This window comes from Hyperolius riggenbachi, chromosome 11 (genome assembly GCF_040937935.1).
Source record: "Hyperolius riggenbachi isolate aHypRig1 chromosome 11, aHypRig1.pri, whole genome shotgun sequence".
In the NCBI taxonomy this organism is placed as follows: Eukaryota; Metazoa; Chordata; class Amphibia; order Anura; family Hyperoliidae; genus Hyperolius; species Hyperolius riggenbachi.
Genome location: NC_090656.1, coordinates 144,177,516 through 144,193,993, shown reverse-complemented (window position 1 = coordinate 144,193,993; position 16,478 = coordinate 144,177,516). Strand labels below are relative to the sequence as shown.

General features: G+C 43.1%; 1 protein-coding gene across 2 annotated transcripts in view; it reads right to left on the bottom strand.

Moving 5' to 3' along the window:
• Nucleotides 1–4,067: 4,067 nt before the first annotated feature.
• DNAJC4 (DnaJ heat shock protein family (Hsp40) member C4) overlaps nucleotides 4,068–16,478 on the bottom strand; it is a 223,041-nt gene continuing 210,630 nt past the window's right edge. For both annotated transcript variants that reach the window (XM_068259430.1, XM_068259431.1), the window contains exons 6-7: nucleotides 7,553–7,639; nucleotides 4,068–4,250 (exon numbers count right to left, since the gene is read on the bottom strand). In XM_068259430.1, the coding sequence (XP_068115531.1) occupies nucleotides 4,154–4,250; nucleotides 7,553–7,639 (184 nt within the window). In that variant the 3' untranslated portion in view covers nucleotides 4,068–4,153. The remainder of the gene's footprint in view (nucleotides 4,251–7,552; nucleotides 7,640–16,478) is intronic.

Here is a 16,478-nt window from a genome sequence, read left to right as displayed (position 1 = left end):
GGGGGCCCTGTCCTGAGAGACTGACAATTAAGGGCAAGGAGAGAAATAACGTTCTGCTCTGTGTACAATTGTTCTAATGACTGCATCTGCTCAGCAGCCTATAAAGAATCATATAAGGTTTTCTAGACAAAGATTTGTAGACAGTCTCTATTCAGTGTGCAGCAGGGTCTTGTGTACAGCACACAACCTCTCTACCCTTCCCCAAGTGCTGTGTATGGTAGTGATGCTGAAGAAGTCTGCAGAGCCAGTTCTGTTCCCTCAGAGATGGACAGAGTGAATGTAATAAACTAAGGCTGTGAGCACACTTGTCGTTTTTCTGCGAACCTGTGTGTGTCTGTATGTGTGAAAACATGCACGTTTTATCACAGAAGCTAAAGTAATTGATAAAGAAAATGTCTGGGGTGGGGATAAGGTTCGGCGGGAGGGGGGCCCATTCAAAGTTTTGCAGGGGTCCCTGTGATGTATAGTTACGCCCCTTAAAGAGGTGGTCTCTACTTTGGAATCCACACTCCTAGATAGTGCCTATCTCTGATGTTCCTACTGTCTTTGTTGGTACATCCTCACAAATATTCAGGTTTCTGTGGGCAGAGTCTGGGTGGGACCTTTTCTAGCCGGTATGTTTCTTCAGTTCTTTTTTCCTCTTTTCTTCTCTTTCCCTCTTTACTTTCCTTCCTACCTTTTCTGTACACGTTTCACCACTGTACATATATGCTTGTATGTACCTGGTCTACTGGGGGTAGAATGGCGGAAATTCCCTGGGGGGTTTTACTGTAAGGGACCCTTTAAGATTATGTTATGTTCTCTACACTCTCGACCCATGATCTTATTGGTCATTATTATTTTTTTGCTACCTACATTTGCAATGTGTATTTACCTGCAACCTGAAGGGAGCTCGGGTGTATGACCTCATGTGGGCCCTGAGCTCTTTTTTTTTTTTGTTTGAGAGACATGCCTGGATCCTTTGACCCTTAGGACTGTGGCTTGCTTCGTGAAGGGTCTTGCATTAAAAATTTGCTTCTGGACATTTATATCTTGGTTCCCAGGGTTTGTTGCTCTATCTTCATTCAGCATTAATGTGTTTGGGTACAGTGCTGGATTGCTGCACCTCTCTTGCCTTTTGCTATGTGGACACACAAAACATACTGGATTTACGCATCTCTGCTGTTATGCTTTCTTGTATATGTGTACTGCTTTTGATTATTGTTAAAAAAAAACGTTCTGAAAATAAGAGTCTTTATAGAAGTGTGCGTAACTAGGTAAACAGTGCGCGTAACTAAGGACAGCACACTACGCAGCATGGCTACGCGCAGCGCAAGCAAGTTGTTTTTTGACTGATGAATCAACCCCCTTGATACTAATTTTGGTCTGGTGCAATGGACGAGCCAAACTAAGCTATAGGATATATAGAACCCAAGTAGTGGGGGGGGGGGGGGGGGGGGGGGCGGCCCTGCTGTCTTTCCAGAAGTATTACATTTACTGCCCAGTTACAGCATATAGCAGTTTGGTTCACCTCAGTTACTACATACAATCCCAAACTCTATGGGTATGAGATAGACCTTAATAAGAGCTCACTAGCCCTGAACCTTCTGAGGGGCAGTCTATCCCAGGGTAAGGAAGCTAACACACTACTAGATTAGGCTTCTCGGGTTTGGAGATGGACCCTAGGGTACGTTCCCAAAAAAACCTACGGAATATTACACCCTCCTCTGGGTGGAACCCAAACTAGAAAAGCTGGGTGCAATCCTGATCCTCATCTCTGGGTAACAAAAGGTATTATTTTTCTGGGGCAGTTATATCATGGAGGATAACTAATTTACTGATATGGCTTCTAAATTTGAGCTACTCCTTTCCTATCTCTTTAGGTGTACCCAACGTTTGCAATTTTGTTGCACTACCTTAAAGAGACACTGAAGCGAAAAATAAATTATGATATTATGATTTGTATGTGTAGTACAGCTAAGAAATAAAACATTAAGATCAGACACATCATTCTAATTGTTTTTAGTACAGGAAGAGTTAAGAAACTCCAGTTGTTATCTCTATGCAAAAAAGCCATTAAGCTTTTTGGAGAGGGCTGTTATCTGACTTTTATTATCTCAACTGTTTTCTTTTCCTCTGCCAGAGGAGAAGTCATTAGTTCACAGACTGCTCTGAAAGAATCATTTTGAATGCTGAGTGTTGTGTAATCTGCACATATTCGAGAATGATCCAATGTTAGAAAAAAACACTATATACCTGAAAATAAAAATATGAGAATATTTTCTTTGCTGCTAATCTTCTAGTAATTATTCCTAGTACACAACCAATTCATAATATCATATTTTTTTTTCGCTTCAGTGTCTCTTTAAAGCGGAACTGTAAACTTACTGTAAAGCAAACAGTTTCACTAACCTCGGTCCTGCACAAGCCTCCATTCTCCCGTGCCAGCCAGTTCCGTTACTGCCGACTGGCGGTTTGACGACAACTGCGCCTGCGCGTCCCAGGCTACGTGAAGCTTTCTTTGCATTCCCACCCGCTATAGCGTCCTGTGCTATTAGCGCAGAATTTTATTGCGGGCTGGAACGTGAAGAAAGCTTCGCATAGCCCAGGGTGCGCAAGCGCAGTTGCTATAGATGACGGTAACAGAACTGGCTGGCGCGGGAGAATGGAGGCTTGTGCAGGACCGGCGCGGGACAGGACAGCTGCTGGGGGTAGGGGAAGCCCCAGGTAAGTGAAACTGTATGCTTTACAGTAAGTTTACAGTTCCGCTTTAAATAGGCACTTGGCCCAGCTACAGACCTGCACTGTACCTATTCCTACCCATTGCCTGATGAAGCACGGCTATAGCATCCTGCGCTATTAGCACAGGATGCTATTGTGGGCTGGAACGCAAAGAAAGCTTTGCGTAGCCCAGGGCGCACAGGCGCAGTTGCCATCAGGTAAGTGAAACTGTTTGCTTTACAGTAAGTTTACAGTTCTGCTTTAAATAGGCACTTGGCCCAGCTGCAGACTTGCACTGTACTTACTCCTTCCTATTGCCTGATGAAGCAGGGTCATACCTGCGAAATGCATTTTCCCATGGTGTATGTAAATACATTTGTTCTGCTAAACTTTGTTGGCATATCTTGTGTCTGTTTGGAGGAGGCAAGTCCACCACTGCCTCCACAAATGTTAAACTTTTTAGACATTTTTATTCTTCTGGCGCCTCTGTATCCCTGTTACATTGTTCTAAGTCCACCCATGGTGGAGGGGTGTCATCCCCTTTTTTCCTGATCTGTGGAGAGCGATTTATTAATCCTGAGTGGGGTCAGGTCTAATCTCCCCACCTGCTATTACAGTGGTTGCCTTTGAGGTAACCCTGCTTTGTGAGTATATTTGTATTTACTCTACTAACTTCATCCCATATTACCAGTACATACTACACTATATTTGGCTCTTGGTGTCCCTATCTTTGTTCTGTTAAATAATTAGCAAAGGATTCCTACTACTATATTTAATTAGAAGCATAAATCCATTAAGCAGATTCATAGCTCGTGTTCCTTGTTCTCTCTTGAAGCCACTTAGCACAGTAGCTACTAAAAACTCCTGCAAACAGGCACAGACAAGTTACATTCTCACTGACGACAAAACACTATGGGCTTGATTCACAAAGCGGTGCAAAGTGTTTGCACGCCTGTGAAAAGCCCTTTATCACGCCTAAACTCAGTTTAGGCGTGATAAGAAGAAACTCGCGCGATCTCCCGCGCGCAAAGTTTTGCGCGCATAGCGCACCGCGCTGCGCGCGCAGTGTACCATGCTTCGCGCGCAGCGTCCATTGAGCCCTATGGGACTTTGCGCGCGCAGCGCGGTGCGCTACGCGCGCAAAACCTTGCGCGCGGGAGCTTTGCGCGAAGAGCAGCACAAATCGGTGATAACTCAGCTTTGCACGGCTTATCACGCCTAAAGTCTTTTAGGCGTGATAACTGAGTTATCACCGCTTTGTGAATCAGGGCCTATATGTATGATTGCTTGTGAGCCAGCAGACCACATCAAAACTGCTGCATTGTTATTTGGCATATGTATTGTGCATACTTTCTAGACACTATATGTAAATATATTTAGAGTTTAATTCACATCAAAAACTTGTCACAGAAAATATTGCACATAACAAAAAAAGTATAGTTGACTCTTGGTGTTATTTCTTAGCATCATCTCCTAGTCCATATAATTTCTTTAACCTCTCGTCATGTTTCTTTATAAGAACTTCTTGTTGTTTGTTAATCCCATTCATTCTGCAATAGATGGAGATTTGTTAAAAACAGATATAACCTAAACATTACTTAAATAACAAATTAGTACAGTAAATTATCCAAGTTTGCTTGGTTCACTCATAGAACTAATACTCATACTGGTAAGCCAAAGGGCGTCCCACTCTCCCCAAAACGTCCTAATTAGTGGTACCATTGAAGGGCAGTTAGTGATGTGAAATATTCAATGTATTAATTAAAGCCCTCAAAAAATGATATTATGAACATAGCAAGTTTCTTCTAATTATAGTTATTATTATTCATTTACATAGTACTATGCAGGGCCAGATTTACCATTAAGTACAGTAGGCACGTGCCTAAAGGCGCCTTATAAGGGAAAGGCGCCTCCAGTCCTTGAATGACTCCCTCCCGATGTAGATATACTGCCGCTGCTGCACTTCGTTCCCTGTCACGCACATGTACCCAGCTCTACTCTGCCCCCTCCTCCCCCATGCAGGTCATGTGCAGCAGGTCCACACAGCTTACTCACTGTGGCAATGGAGTGGGCGGGCCTGGCTGGGAGGGAATAGATTTCTTCCAGGCCGCTTCCTCCAAACTTTCACTGCTCCATGGCTGCTCGCGTCTAAGCCTCGACCCTTTACCGGACCAGCGAAGCTCTGGCCCTTCCACTAAGATCCGCCTCCACACGGGTACAGGGACTCCCAGCTCCAGGCCTTCAGAAATATTAGAGGGCAGAAGTAGTCGGTTCAGCTGTAAGTTTTTGGCTTTCTTTGTACCATTGTACCTCCTCTTCCTCCTGCATGTCTTAACATTCAAGCCTGTTCTCTGCATTTTGTGAACGGTTCTCTTACATTTATTATGCTTTTAGCTTAGTTGCGGGGAGGGGGGGGGGGGTTGGATTCTTACACGACCTTGCATGCCATGTTTGACTGACTTGCAGCACTGGTCTTCCTGCAGTCTCACACTGCACCTATCAGTTTTACATTCTTCTTATACTAGGGGTCTACTGCAGCCCACTGTAATTATGCACAGATGGGGGTTTTGTTATCACCAGGGCGCCACTCAGACTTTTAAGGTGGCCATAGATCAGGAGACTTGGCGTCTGATCGACCATCCAGTTAGATTATTATAATTGAATCAGATGGAAATCGGTGCCGCCAAGTGCATGCCCGATCTACAATGCGACCAATTTTCAGGCTGAAATGTCACATGTCACATGTATCGATCGGACATGCTGCAAGATGTAGGGCTGACATGCTCGATCAGATGCACGTTGGTAACGGTGAGCAATATCGGGACAAGCGACGGACCCCGTGGCGCTGTTTCTCCAGTGTATGTACTCGTACATGTTCATTACCTATTCTTTGTCGCAGTGCCCAATCAAATCCACCACTTTTTTCATTAGCCCCATACACCCTGCCGGCGCATAGCACACTGGTGTGTGACTTCACAAGCCACGGTGGCAGTATGTATGGGGCTAATGGAAGGGAGGCAGATTCGGAAGATGGATGGGCATCGCGACACAGGACAAGTAATGTATGAACTCACACATGTACATTTATACACTACGGAGACAGCAGTGGACGCAGCTGATTCCCAAGAGATTTCATGCTGAAATTGATCGAAAATCAGCCTGCAGTGTATGGGCAGCCAACAAATCTCTCTCTAATCAGACTCAATTAGAGAGAGATTTGTCTCTTGGTTGAATCTGCCCATCATTGCAAGATGTATGACTACCTTTAGGTTTTCTTGGTCATGTCATGCGTCAAGTATTGCTTCCTGTTTACCTTGTTATCTCCACAAATTCCCAATGGAGGCTTTTTGTGGCTTGTGCTGGACTTTGTGCACTGGCTGCAGGACCGGGTTTAGCATAATACACTGTAGGCAGTAGGCACGAGCCTACAGGTGCCTTATGGAGCATACCTTATGGGCTTACCAAATATCCCCCTTCACAAATGAAAAGCTGAAAGCGTGATCCCTGACAGCCCCACATGCCCTGCCCACTCACATCACGTTCGCGCCTCGTCCTCTGTAGCCAGCGTCACGCACAGTGACAGCCAGGTTAGTGTCCTATAGTCTACATGCCTACAGACAATACAGCCATGATGAGCCATCAAATCTGGGGACACTACCAGTACCAGATGGTCAGCAAGAAATTTTACTGACCATATGGTAGTGTCCTCAGATTTGATGGCTCATGGCTGCCGCTGTATTGTCTCTAGGCATGCAATTTGATGGCTTGCATGCACTCCAGAATTGTGGGTATCTTCGCTGACAATCTACAGCGACTGAGTGGGGTGGACAAGCAAGTGTTAGTGTTAGCAGTTTGGGAAGTCGGAGTATGTCAAAAAGGGTGCCTGGAAATGTTGTCGCCCAGTAATCCCAATAGTAGAATATTGGTAAAATACTGATATTTTACAATAGCGAAACCCAAGGCCCCATTTACACTTAATCAGTTGGCATGCATTTTTTTTTCTTCTCCACAGCAGTGCATTGTGAAAAAGATTTCAATTAAAATGCATTAAGTGTGAACTGTGCCATAGGAAAACATGAGCATTACTTTGAAAATCAATTGTCCTTTCAGTTATAACTGAGAGCCACTGATTAAGTGTGAACGGGGCCTAAGCCTATTCTCACACTGAACCCTCCCACTACTGATGGCTAACCTTAACCAACCCGCGCCCCGCTCCTAACCTAACCCATCCCCGCTGCCACATAACACCCCCCCCCCCCAAACGGCAAACTTTAACCCTTCCTACCCCATCCCTAGCCTTAACTATCCCCACCCCCATAAAACCCTCCACGCCTAACCTTAACCCTTCCTCCCCATGCCTCACCTTAACCGTCCCCACCAGCAGAAAAAAAAACAAGCAAGTAAAAACAGTGGGTGTGAGTTGGGGGAGTGGTCTGTGTTGTGGGTGGGCTTAGGGCGCCAGAACCCCTGTGCCTACAGACTCTTGAGTTGTAAATCCGGCCCTGGTACTATGTGATGGAGATATTCAAACATCAGCACTTCATGACATTATTCAATCTACCATGAAGCAGACTGGGGGGAAGGCATCCTCAAAAGTTTGCTGCAGGCAGCAAGTCTAGAGTTAGAGCAGATTTGAGATAACAGGCATCCAAATCTATCCATTCATATTACTATTCTCCAACCTTAGTAAGTCTGTTTCTACCTGGCTATTAATTTTGGGCTTATGCAAAGCTGCTCCATCCGTATGATGTACGATTTGCAAATCCTTGCTATTTTTCACTGTTAACTCTCCCCACAAATAAAAAAAATCAATGAAGCAGAAAAATACCACAGGTAAAGACATGGCACTCACATGGCATTCTCTCTAGTTTTGTTATAGAAGTCCATAATCCTTTGCTGTTCCTCTTCCAGTTCCTTTTCGCGGATCTTCTTTAATGCTCTAAAAGACAAAAATATAGATAGGTTTCCAGTAAGTTAAAGCACGCTACATTAGTGGACCAGCCATCATTCCAGAAATCTTTACTAGAGTTAGCTAATGAAATACTGCTCGCTAGGCTGGAACACAAGGATTCACAAGTGTAATATAGGAATTTACAAACACTGCTGAACTACTTAAACTTATATTAAACAATCTTAGTAGCAATATATACAGCAATCATACCAATTAACGTGCAGATAATGATTGCAGTCAGAGATTGTAAAGCAGACTTTGCAAGAGGAAGCAGCAATCGTACCAATTAACGTGCAGATAATTATTGCAGTCAGAGATTGTAAAGCAGACTTTACAATCTCTATAAATATCTCTATAAACACCATCTATAAATACCGTATATAAATAGATATATGACGCCATCTAATCTTGAGACACAGAGAGTGTTTCAGAGAAGCTAAAGAGGCTAGATTCAACCTGCTTTAATCTCTCGTCAGAGATATTTAGGGATATATAAGTAGCGCTTTTCTTCTCAGATAAAAATAACTTCAACTGTTATTTATTCTTGTATAGACCATAGCATGAGTGTGCTTGTAACAAAAAAAATCTCCTTTCTGAGATTAAAAAAAAGCATAAGAATTTTTCCTTCTTTGCTTCAGATTATGGTTGCAATTTACATGTCTAACCATATAAAAACTTTTTGCTAGCTTATTTTCCTGGGTTAAATTCACCATGATCTATGTTTCCATCATGTGAATATTTCTAATTCCAGGGAACCTGTTAACACATCTGGGGTGCCATCTGTCAACTATCTGATCGATATCTGCTAAAAATGATTATTAACTGCTTAAAAGGCAAGCCTAGAAAGCCGTCATAATCAAGATTAGTCAGTAGTGGGTGCGTAGCTCACTATAAACAGAATATTTATAGGTTAGCAGGTTTACCTCTGGAAAAAATACGCAACACTCAGCTGCTGAATTTTATAAAATTATATTGTTGTAAAAAATAGATAAAGCATATATACACAGGAATATACATCTCTCTAGTTGTTGTCCATCATCCAAAATACATTTTAAAAGTTCCTCTAGTGAAACAAGTCCATATCAACATAGCAATTCTTCTGCTGTAGATTTTAACCTCCATCGATAATTGTTGTCTCGAGATTGTACAGTGTATGGTACACACAATATAGCTTTATCCTTAAAAAATGATATATGAAGTTCTATTCTTGTATAAAGAACTTTAAGTAGATATATCTTAATCAATCAAAGCTTGGTAGTTGTCCCTAAGCTTGCAATTGCATTTAAATAGTAATGCTTACTGATTGTATATGAAGTATAGCATAAAAAAGTTATTTAAAAAACTGCTGAAGTGTGAAAATGACAAGTCTTTAACATTTATATAAACTAACTGTCAATGAATTCACCGAAAATAATGCATACTACCTCTCTGATGTGGCTTTCAGAATCACGTCTATGAGAAGGCAGGCTTTCTGGCCTAAGATGTTTTCAGTCAGCAAAGATATCAGGCAATGATAAAATATACAGTCTGAAAACTCTTTTATAGAGACTTTCTCTCCCGAAATAATATATGGGGACTTCCAAACTATTTTTTAAATTAGTACATTATGACTAAATTGATGTTCTTTTTATAACATTTCTAAAAATACATGTACATGACTTCACTTTAGTAATTAGATGGGGATCTCTAAATGACCCCTGTGGTCACAAGTGGTAATGGCCAGCACAAGGCTTCTGGTCTAATAATAGAACAACTGTTTTAATGCAATCTGTAATAAAATATATATTATTGATCAGCTTATTAGATATGTGTGAACACTATGTGATTAACATTTAGCGTATAAAGCAGGCTTTAGTTTCAGCAGGGTATATCTTGACCTTAAACAGGAACTCCAGTGAAAATAATGTAGTAAAAAAAGTGCTTCATTTTTTACCATAATTATGTATAAATGATTTAGTCAGTGTTTGCTCATTGTAAAATCTTTCCTCTCATTTCCCAGGCCGGACGGCCCAACTATCCCAGCTATGTCCTTCATATGCTCCCCCTTATTTTCTTGATGTTTAGTTGGTATGTTAATACCTTGTGTTTTATTTGTTCTGCTTTCAAAAGCTTTGTACATCTGTTGATCTGCTCAATAAAGCTGTTTAATACAAAAAAAAAAATCTATATAACTGAAAATAAAAAGATGACTTTTCTTTGCTAAAAAAAAAAAAAAATCTTTCCTCTCCCCGATTTACATTCTGACATTTATTACATGGTGACATTTTTACTGTGGGCTGGTTATGTAGCTGCTCCTAGCTGTTTTGGCTGTTAGAGACAGCTGTAAACAGCTAATTCCTGTCTGTGAACCTTGTTACATTGTGGCAGTTTGCCCAGAGTACCGCGGTCCCAGAGCTTCTTGTGGGAGGGGTTTCAGCACAAAATCAGTCATACAGCGCCCCCTGATGGTCTGTTTGTGAAAAGCATTATATTTCTCATGTAAAAGGGGGTATCAGCTACTGATTGGGATAAAGTTCAATTCTAGGTTGGAGTTTCTCTTTAAATGGTTAAACTTACTAACACAACAAATACTGCATAGCCTGTGAACATTTCTTCTAAATTTTAACCTTGTAGGAATAGACAGCTCACTTCCAAAAATAATATTTAAAATTATAACAATCTAATTCTGATTCTGCTCACACTCACAAATCTTGAAATTCACTGAAATAATTAGCAAACCATTTAAACATTTGTAAATGATCTGGGCAAGGTGGAGATCATTTCTCTGCATTAATATAAGAATCTGACACCCTGGCACTGCACATGGTGCTACTACTCTCTTGGCTCCGCTCTACCATAGCCAACATTGCCGGGCGGCACAGGTCAGTCCTCCTATTGATGCACTCTTCCCACCACATTGCCAGGAGGGGGCATTGAAAAAGCAGTGGGCAAGGTCTACTGCACTATCCATGCCACTCCATTACTCATACTCTGGGGGGTGGTACGGACACTACTATACACTCTGGTCACAATCTGAGAAGGGGACCTTGTGGCATGGGGAGGGGGACGCCTATAACCTTGAAGCACATTTGGCTATGGGGAGGGAGGCTGCCTAATACTGGGGGCACATCTGGCTATTTATACTGGTGAAGATGTATCATACTAGGGGCACATCTGACTATTTATACTGTGAATGGGGTTTATACATGAGTCAACCACTTTTTCCTGGTTTCTAAGGAAAAAGTTGGTACCTTAGCTTACATGCGGGTTGGTTTATACACAAGTATATATGGTATATATTGATGACATTTTGTCACGGCCATCATTGGTCCCTAAGTGCATAATGTTGAGAAAATCTGATGATTGTATCCTTTATTTCTTTTACAAATTGTGCCAGATGTGACTAAAGTGAAAGGGTAAAGATTATAGCTCCCAGCATGACAATGTACCAGCTCACTCATCTCAAGTTGCAGTTGACAAAGCAAGAGCATGCGGCTTTGAGATCTTGCAATAAGTGATTTTTTTTGTTCCTCGAAAATAAAAATGTAATTCTTGAAGTGGAAGAGTGGTTTAGCGAGCAATCTGCAGACTCCAACAATAACGTTATTCGGAGTGTCAAGGAACACTGGAAAATATGTTAGGGGCAGTTCACAGTGCTGGGAGCATTGGGAGCGCAATCAAGGACGCGTGCGGCCAGGGCCGTGCAGGCGCAAGTGGCCATAAACTAAGTTGCTGAAAACTAAACTGGGTCGCTGCGGGGTACCGGAGGATTGGTTTGTCCTGGCACAGGCACAGGGTGGATGCAGGGGGCCGGTAGAAGCCCCAGGTAATATAAACTGGCTTTTTTTTAAATTACTTTAGGTTTCCTTTAAAAGCAGAAAGGAAGTTCCGAGTTTAAAGAGACTCCGTAACAAAAATTGCATCCTGTTTTTTATCATCCTACAAGTTCCAAAAGCTATTCTAATGTGTTCTGGCTTACTGCAACACTTTCTGCTATCACAGTGTCTGTAATAAATCAACTAATCTCTCACTTGTCAGACTTGTCAGCCTGTGTCTGGAAGGCTGCCAAGTTCTTCAGTGTTGTGGTTCTGTGATGCATCTCCCCCCTCCTGGCCCCTCTCTGCACACTGCTGTGTGTTATTAAGATTAGAGCAGCTTCTCTCTTCTCTCTTATCTTTTACAAGCTGGATAAATCGTCCTCTGAGCTAGCTGGGCTTTCACATACTGAGGAATTACAGACAAGGGCAAAGCTGTTTGCAGGAAGAAAAGAGCAGCCTGAAACTTCAGTGCATGAGAGATGCAGGGGGAAAGAAACACACAAATGATCTCTTGAGATTCAAAAGGAATGCTGTATACAGCCTGCTTGTGTATGGATGTATTTTCTATGTGTGGACATACTGTACATCAACCTACTTCCTGTTTTGGTGGCCATTTTGTTTGTTTATAAACAAACTTTTTAAAACTGTTTTTAACCACTTTAAATGCGGCGGGGAGCGGCGAAATTGTGACAGAGGGTAATAGGAGATGTCCCCTAACGCACTGGTATGTTTACTTTTGTGTGATTTTAACAATACAGATTCTCTTTAAATCCACTTCTTTACTATACACAAACACAAAAACAAATGTTATTGCATGAATTATATTAGTTACTAACAAGCAAAAAAAAATCAGTTTAAAAGGAGTTCATTAGCCTTTTTTCTTATTAAAAATAGAAATCATTGCTCTGTCCCTTTAACAGGTACAAATCATTTGTTACTTCAATCTTGAAGTAAAAGCTGCCCTGTCTCTCTCCAGCTCCATTTTAATTATTGGTCTTAGACGAATATTGTTGCTGTAGGAAGAGGCAGCTGATCCCCCAGGTGCCTCCCTGTTATCAGCCTTTCCCTCCCCCTTCTCTCATCATGACCTTTGAGCACCTCCTTTCATCTCCTGCTCTCTGTGAGGCTCAGATAGCAGGGGAGATCTGTGTTTACTGCTGCAGCACTGAGTGTCCCTGTGAAAGTGACAGACAGGGAGAGAGAGAGCTGCCACATAGTTTATTATGCTGCATCTTTCTGGATGTCTGCCTAGTGCAACAGATTTTTAGGAAGTTTATTTTTACTCCCTATTCGTATTTTAGTCTACATAACACTACATTAAACTATAGCAGTTAGTGCACTTAGTATAAATGCATGCCAAATGACCCGAAAGCAGGGCTGCTCATCCGGATTCCGGATATCCGGGTAACCCAGATATCCGATCTTTTTGGGGCTATCCGACCGGACTCAGATTCCAGATAGCTGGGGCCAAATCCGGATAGCTATCTGCAGATAGTTGGCCGCATCACCCGGATATCTGGATCTGAAATACTGTAACTAAGGTGATGGCCAATCAGAGGGCTCCCAGCAGAAGCCCTAGCAACCAATCACAGAGGAGAACCTTGGCCAGCCCCACCTGACCTCATTGAGCCAATCAGAGGCCCCCCAGCCTAAGCCCTGGCACCCAATCACAGAAAGGAACACTAGCCAGCCCCCCTGTATAATAAGGAGGGCTGCCATGATGAGACAGATCATCCTAGCTTGCTGAATGCTCACTGAGAGACATGCTCCAGTGTTGGTGGTGGCCTAGCAAGGGGGCTGCGCACAGTTATAAACTAGCTGTTCGGTGATTAACCCCTTCACTACTATCACTACTCTATTGTTAAATCGTTAATTAGCTTGATTGATGACATAGTGTGACAGTTAGAGTGTGTGCTCCAGTGCTGCTGCAGCTGCTATGTGTGTGTGTGTGTGCTGTGCACACACCAGGTCAGCTGCTGCCTGCCACGTGCAAAGTGCCACTTGCAAACACTTGCAAAGTGCAAACACGTGCAAAGTGCCATGTGCCAAGTGCAAAGTGCCACGTGCAAAATGCCACGTGCAAAGTGCAAACACGTGCAAAGTGCAAACACGTGCAAAGTGCAAACACGTGCAAAGTGCCACGTGCAAACACGTGCAAAGTGCCACATGCAAACATGTGCAAAGTGCCACGTGCAAACACATGTAAAGTGCCACGTGCCAACACATGCAAAGTGCCACGTGCACAGTGCCAAGTGCCATGTGCAAAGTGCCACGTGCAAACATGTGCAAAGTGCCACATTCAAAGTGCCACGAGCAAAGTGCCACGAGCAAAGTGCCACGAGCAAAGTGCCAAGTGCAAACACATGTAAAGTGCAAAAACGTGCAAAGTGCCACGTGCAAACACCTGCAAAGTGCCATGTGCAAAGTGCCAAGTTCAAAGTGCCAAGTGCAAACACGTGCACAGTGCCACATGCAAAGTGTGACATGTCACTTTGTACGTGGCACTTTGCATGTGTTTGTACGTGGCACTTTGCACTTTGCACGTGGCACTTTGCACGTGTTTGCACGTGGCACTTTGCACGTGGCGCTTTGGACTTTGCATGTGGCACTTTGCACATGGCACTTTGCACGTTTTTGCACGTGGCACTTTGCACGTGGCACTTTGCACGTGGCACTTTGCACGTGTTTGTACGTGGCACTTTGCACGTGGCACTTTTCACTTTGCACGTGGCACTTTGCACGTGGCACTTTGGACTTTGCACGTGGCACTTTGCACGTTTTTGCACATGGCACTTTGCACGTGTTTGCACGTGGCCCTTTGCACATGTTAGCACGTGGCACTTCGCATGTAGCACTTTGTACTTTGCATGTGTTTGCACGTGGCACTTTGTACTTTGCACGTGTTTGCACTTGGCACTGCGCGTGGGTGGGATGGAAATAATATTTGTTTTTGTAAATATATGTGTATTTTATTTTATTTTTTTATATTTAGATGTAGTTTTACTTTTTGCTCACAAGATGGCAGCCATGAGTTTGTTTACAATGACGTCACTCTAAGCGTAACATGTACGCTTAGAGGGACGTAGGAAGCAGAAAAGGTAAAGGTTCCGAGAGAAGCTGTCGCTTTTTCTGCGGGGGAGAGGAATCAGTGATCGGGCACCATGGCCCGATTCACTGATTCCCTGGCTAACGAACCACAGGCCGGGAGCGCACGTGCACGCGCGCGATCGGCCCCAGGAGCGCGCATGGCCTCCTTGATGTAGCTTCTACATCCTGGAGGCGAAAGTAGTTAAAGCAATTTAAAGGGCACTTCCGGTTTTTCTATCCAGATATCCGAAACCAGCCAGATATCCCGGATACTGGGGTCGGATATCCAGCCTGGATCGGATGTCTGGGTATCCGGATCCGAATTAGTTCCAGATAGTGAAAAGTGGTATCCGAGCAACACTGCCCGGTAGCACTTCTGGGGTCGTGGCCACCTTGGTCTAAGGATTAAAATTAATATTTTATTATTTTACTATTTTACTGGCAGCGGGAGCGGCGAAAAATAGATGAATGAAGAGATAGCATATCGGGGAATAAGGTGAAGTATTTATTTTATGAGGTTTATAATACTTCACCGATGCTCTTTAAACCAAGGCCTAGAAGTACTCCTGTTAACAAACCTAACACATACTACACACACCACTGAAACCTATACTCAATCATATTGCTGGGTCTGGTTTCAGTTGAGAGGTGGATAAGCTGATAATGTGCCAGTTCAATAGTAGTAGCCATTCCAATGTTATCAATTTCACTGTCAACACTTATAGGATTTATATTTGTATCACCAATCACTGACATCAATATAGACTACTAGTATCTGGTCCTGATTCTTTTTCCGTGTACATTACAGTTCGGTGACAGTTATAAAGAGTCACTCTCTTACAGCCTGAACGGCATTCAAAGCAATGTCGCAGCTACTCATGTCCCATCTTCATCACACGCTCAGCATCAGCTGTAATAGAAAATAGTATGGAAATAGTCCTTGCATGTTGGGAGTGCACCTACAGGGGTTGGACAAAATAATGGAAGCACCTAACATTTTTCGCATCATAATCTTTGAACATGTTTTAAACAATCAAAACTTGACATATGTTAATTTTTTTTGTTTACTATTTTTGTTATTTCATGTTTAACCACTTTACCCCCCCAGTGCTAAATTTCTCCGCCCCTCTGCGCACTGCTTCACCCCCAGGGACGGAGAAAGGCGCACTTGTTTGTTTACTGGCTGGGAGTGGGCGGGGACCTTGCGCGCACACTCCAGCCAGCCAGCACAGCAGGTGACTAATTGGATGTTAGGAACAAGCGTTCCTAAATCCAATTAGACGCGCCGATTGCGGACACAATGGAGACTGCTTCAAACAGAAGCAATCTCCATTGATAACAATTAAATGTAAACAAACATGCAGCGCGCGATCGCGCGCCCCCGCGACCCGCTCGTGCGCGCGCACACCCCCGCTCTGCAGTGCAATGACTGGTTATGGGGACCCCAGTCCCCAATAACCAATCATATCACAGAAAAAAATGAATCGAAGCAGCGCTGCAAGTTACAAATCGCGCTGGTGCTTCAGGGGTAAAACCCCTCCGTTGTGAAGTGGTTAATTAAAATAATTGTTTTCTTTACAGATATTTAAACCAAAGTTGGTTATAATTTATAAAAATGGCAGATCTCTCACACTTTCAAAGAGGCCAAATTGTTAGTGCTCGTATGGCAGGCGCTACGGTAACAGAAACTGCCCAAATGCTTGGCATTTCAAAAAGGTACTGTTTCAAAAGTAATGACTGCCTTTGAAAATGAAGGAAAAACGTCCTCAGCAAAACACAGTTGAGCCGAAAGTCGAAGTTGTCTGACAGAGACCGTCAGACTCTAAATCGAATTGTTAGAAAAACTCGCAAGACCATGGTTCCTAAAATCACTGCAGAGCTGAATGAACACCTACAGAACCCAGTTTCCACAAAAACTGTTCGTCAGGAGCTGCACAAATCTG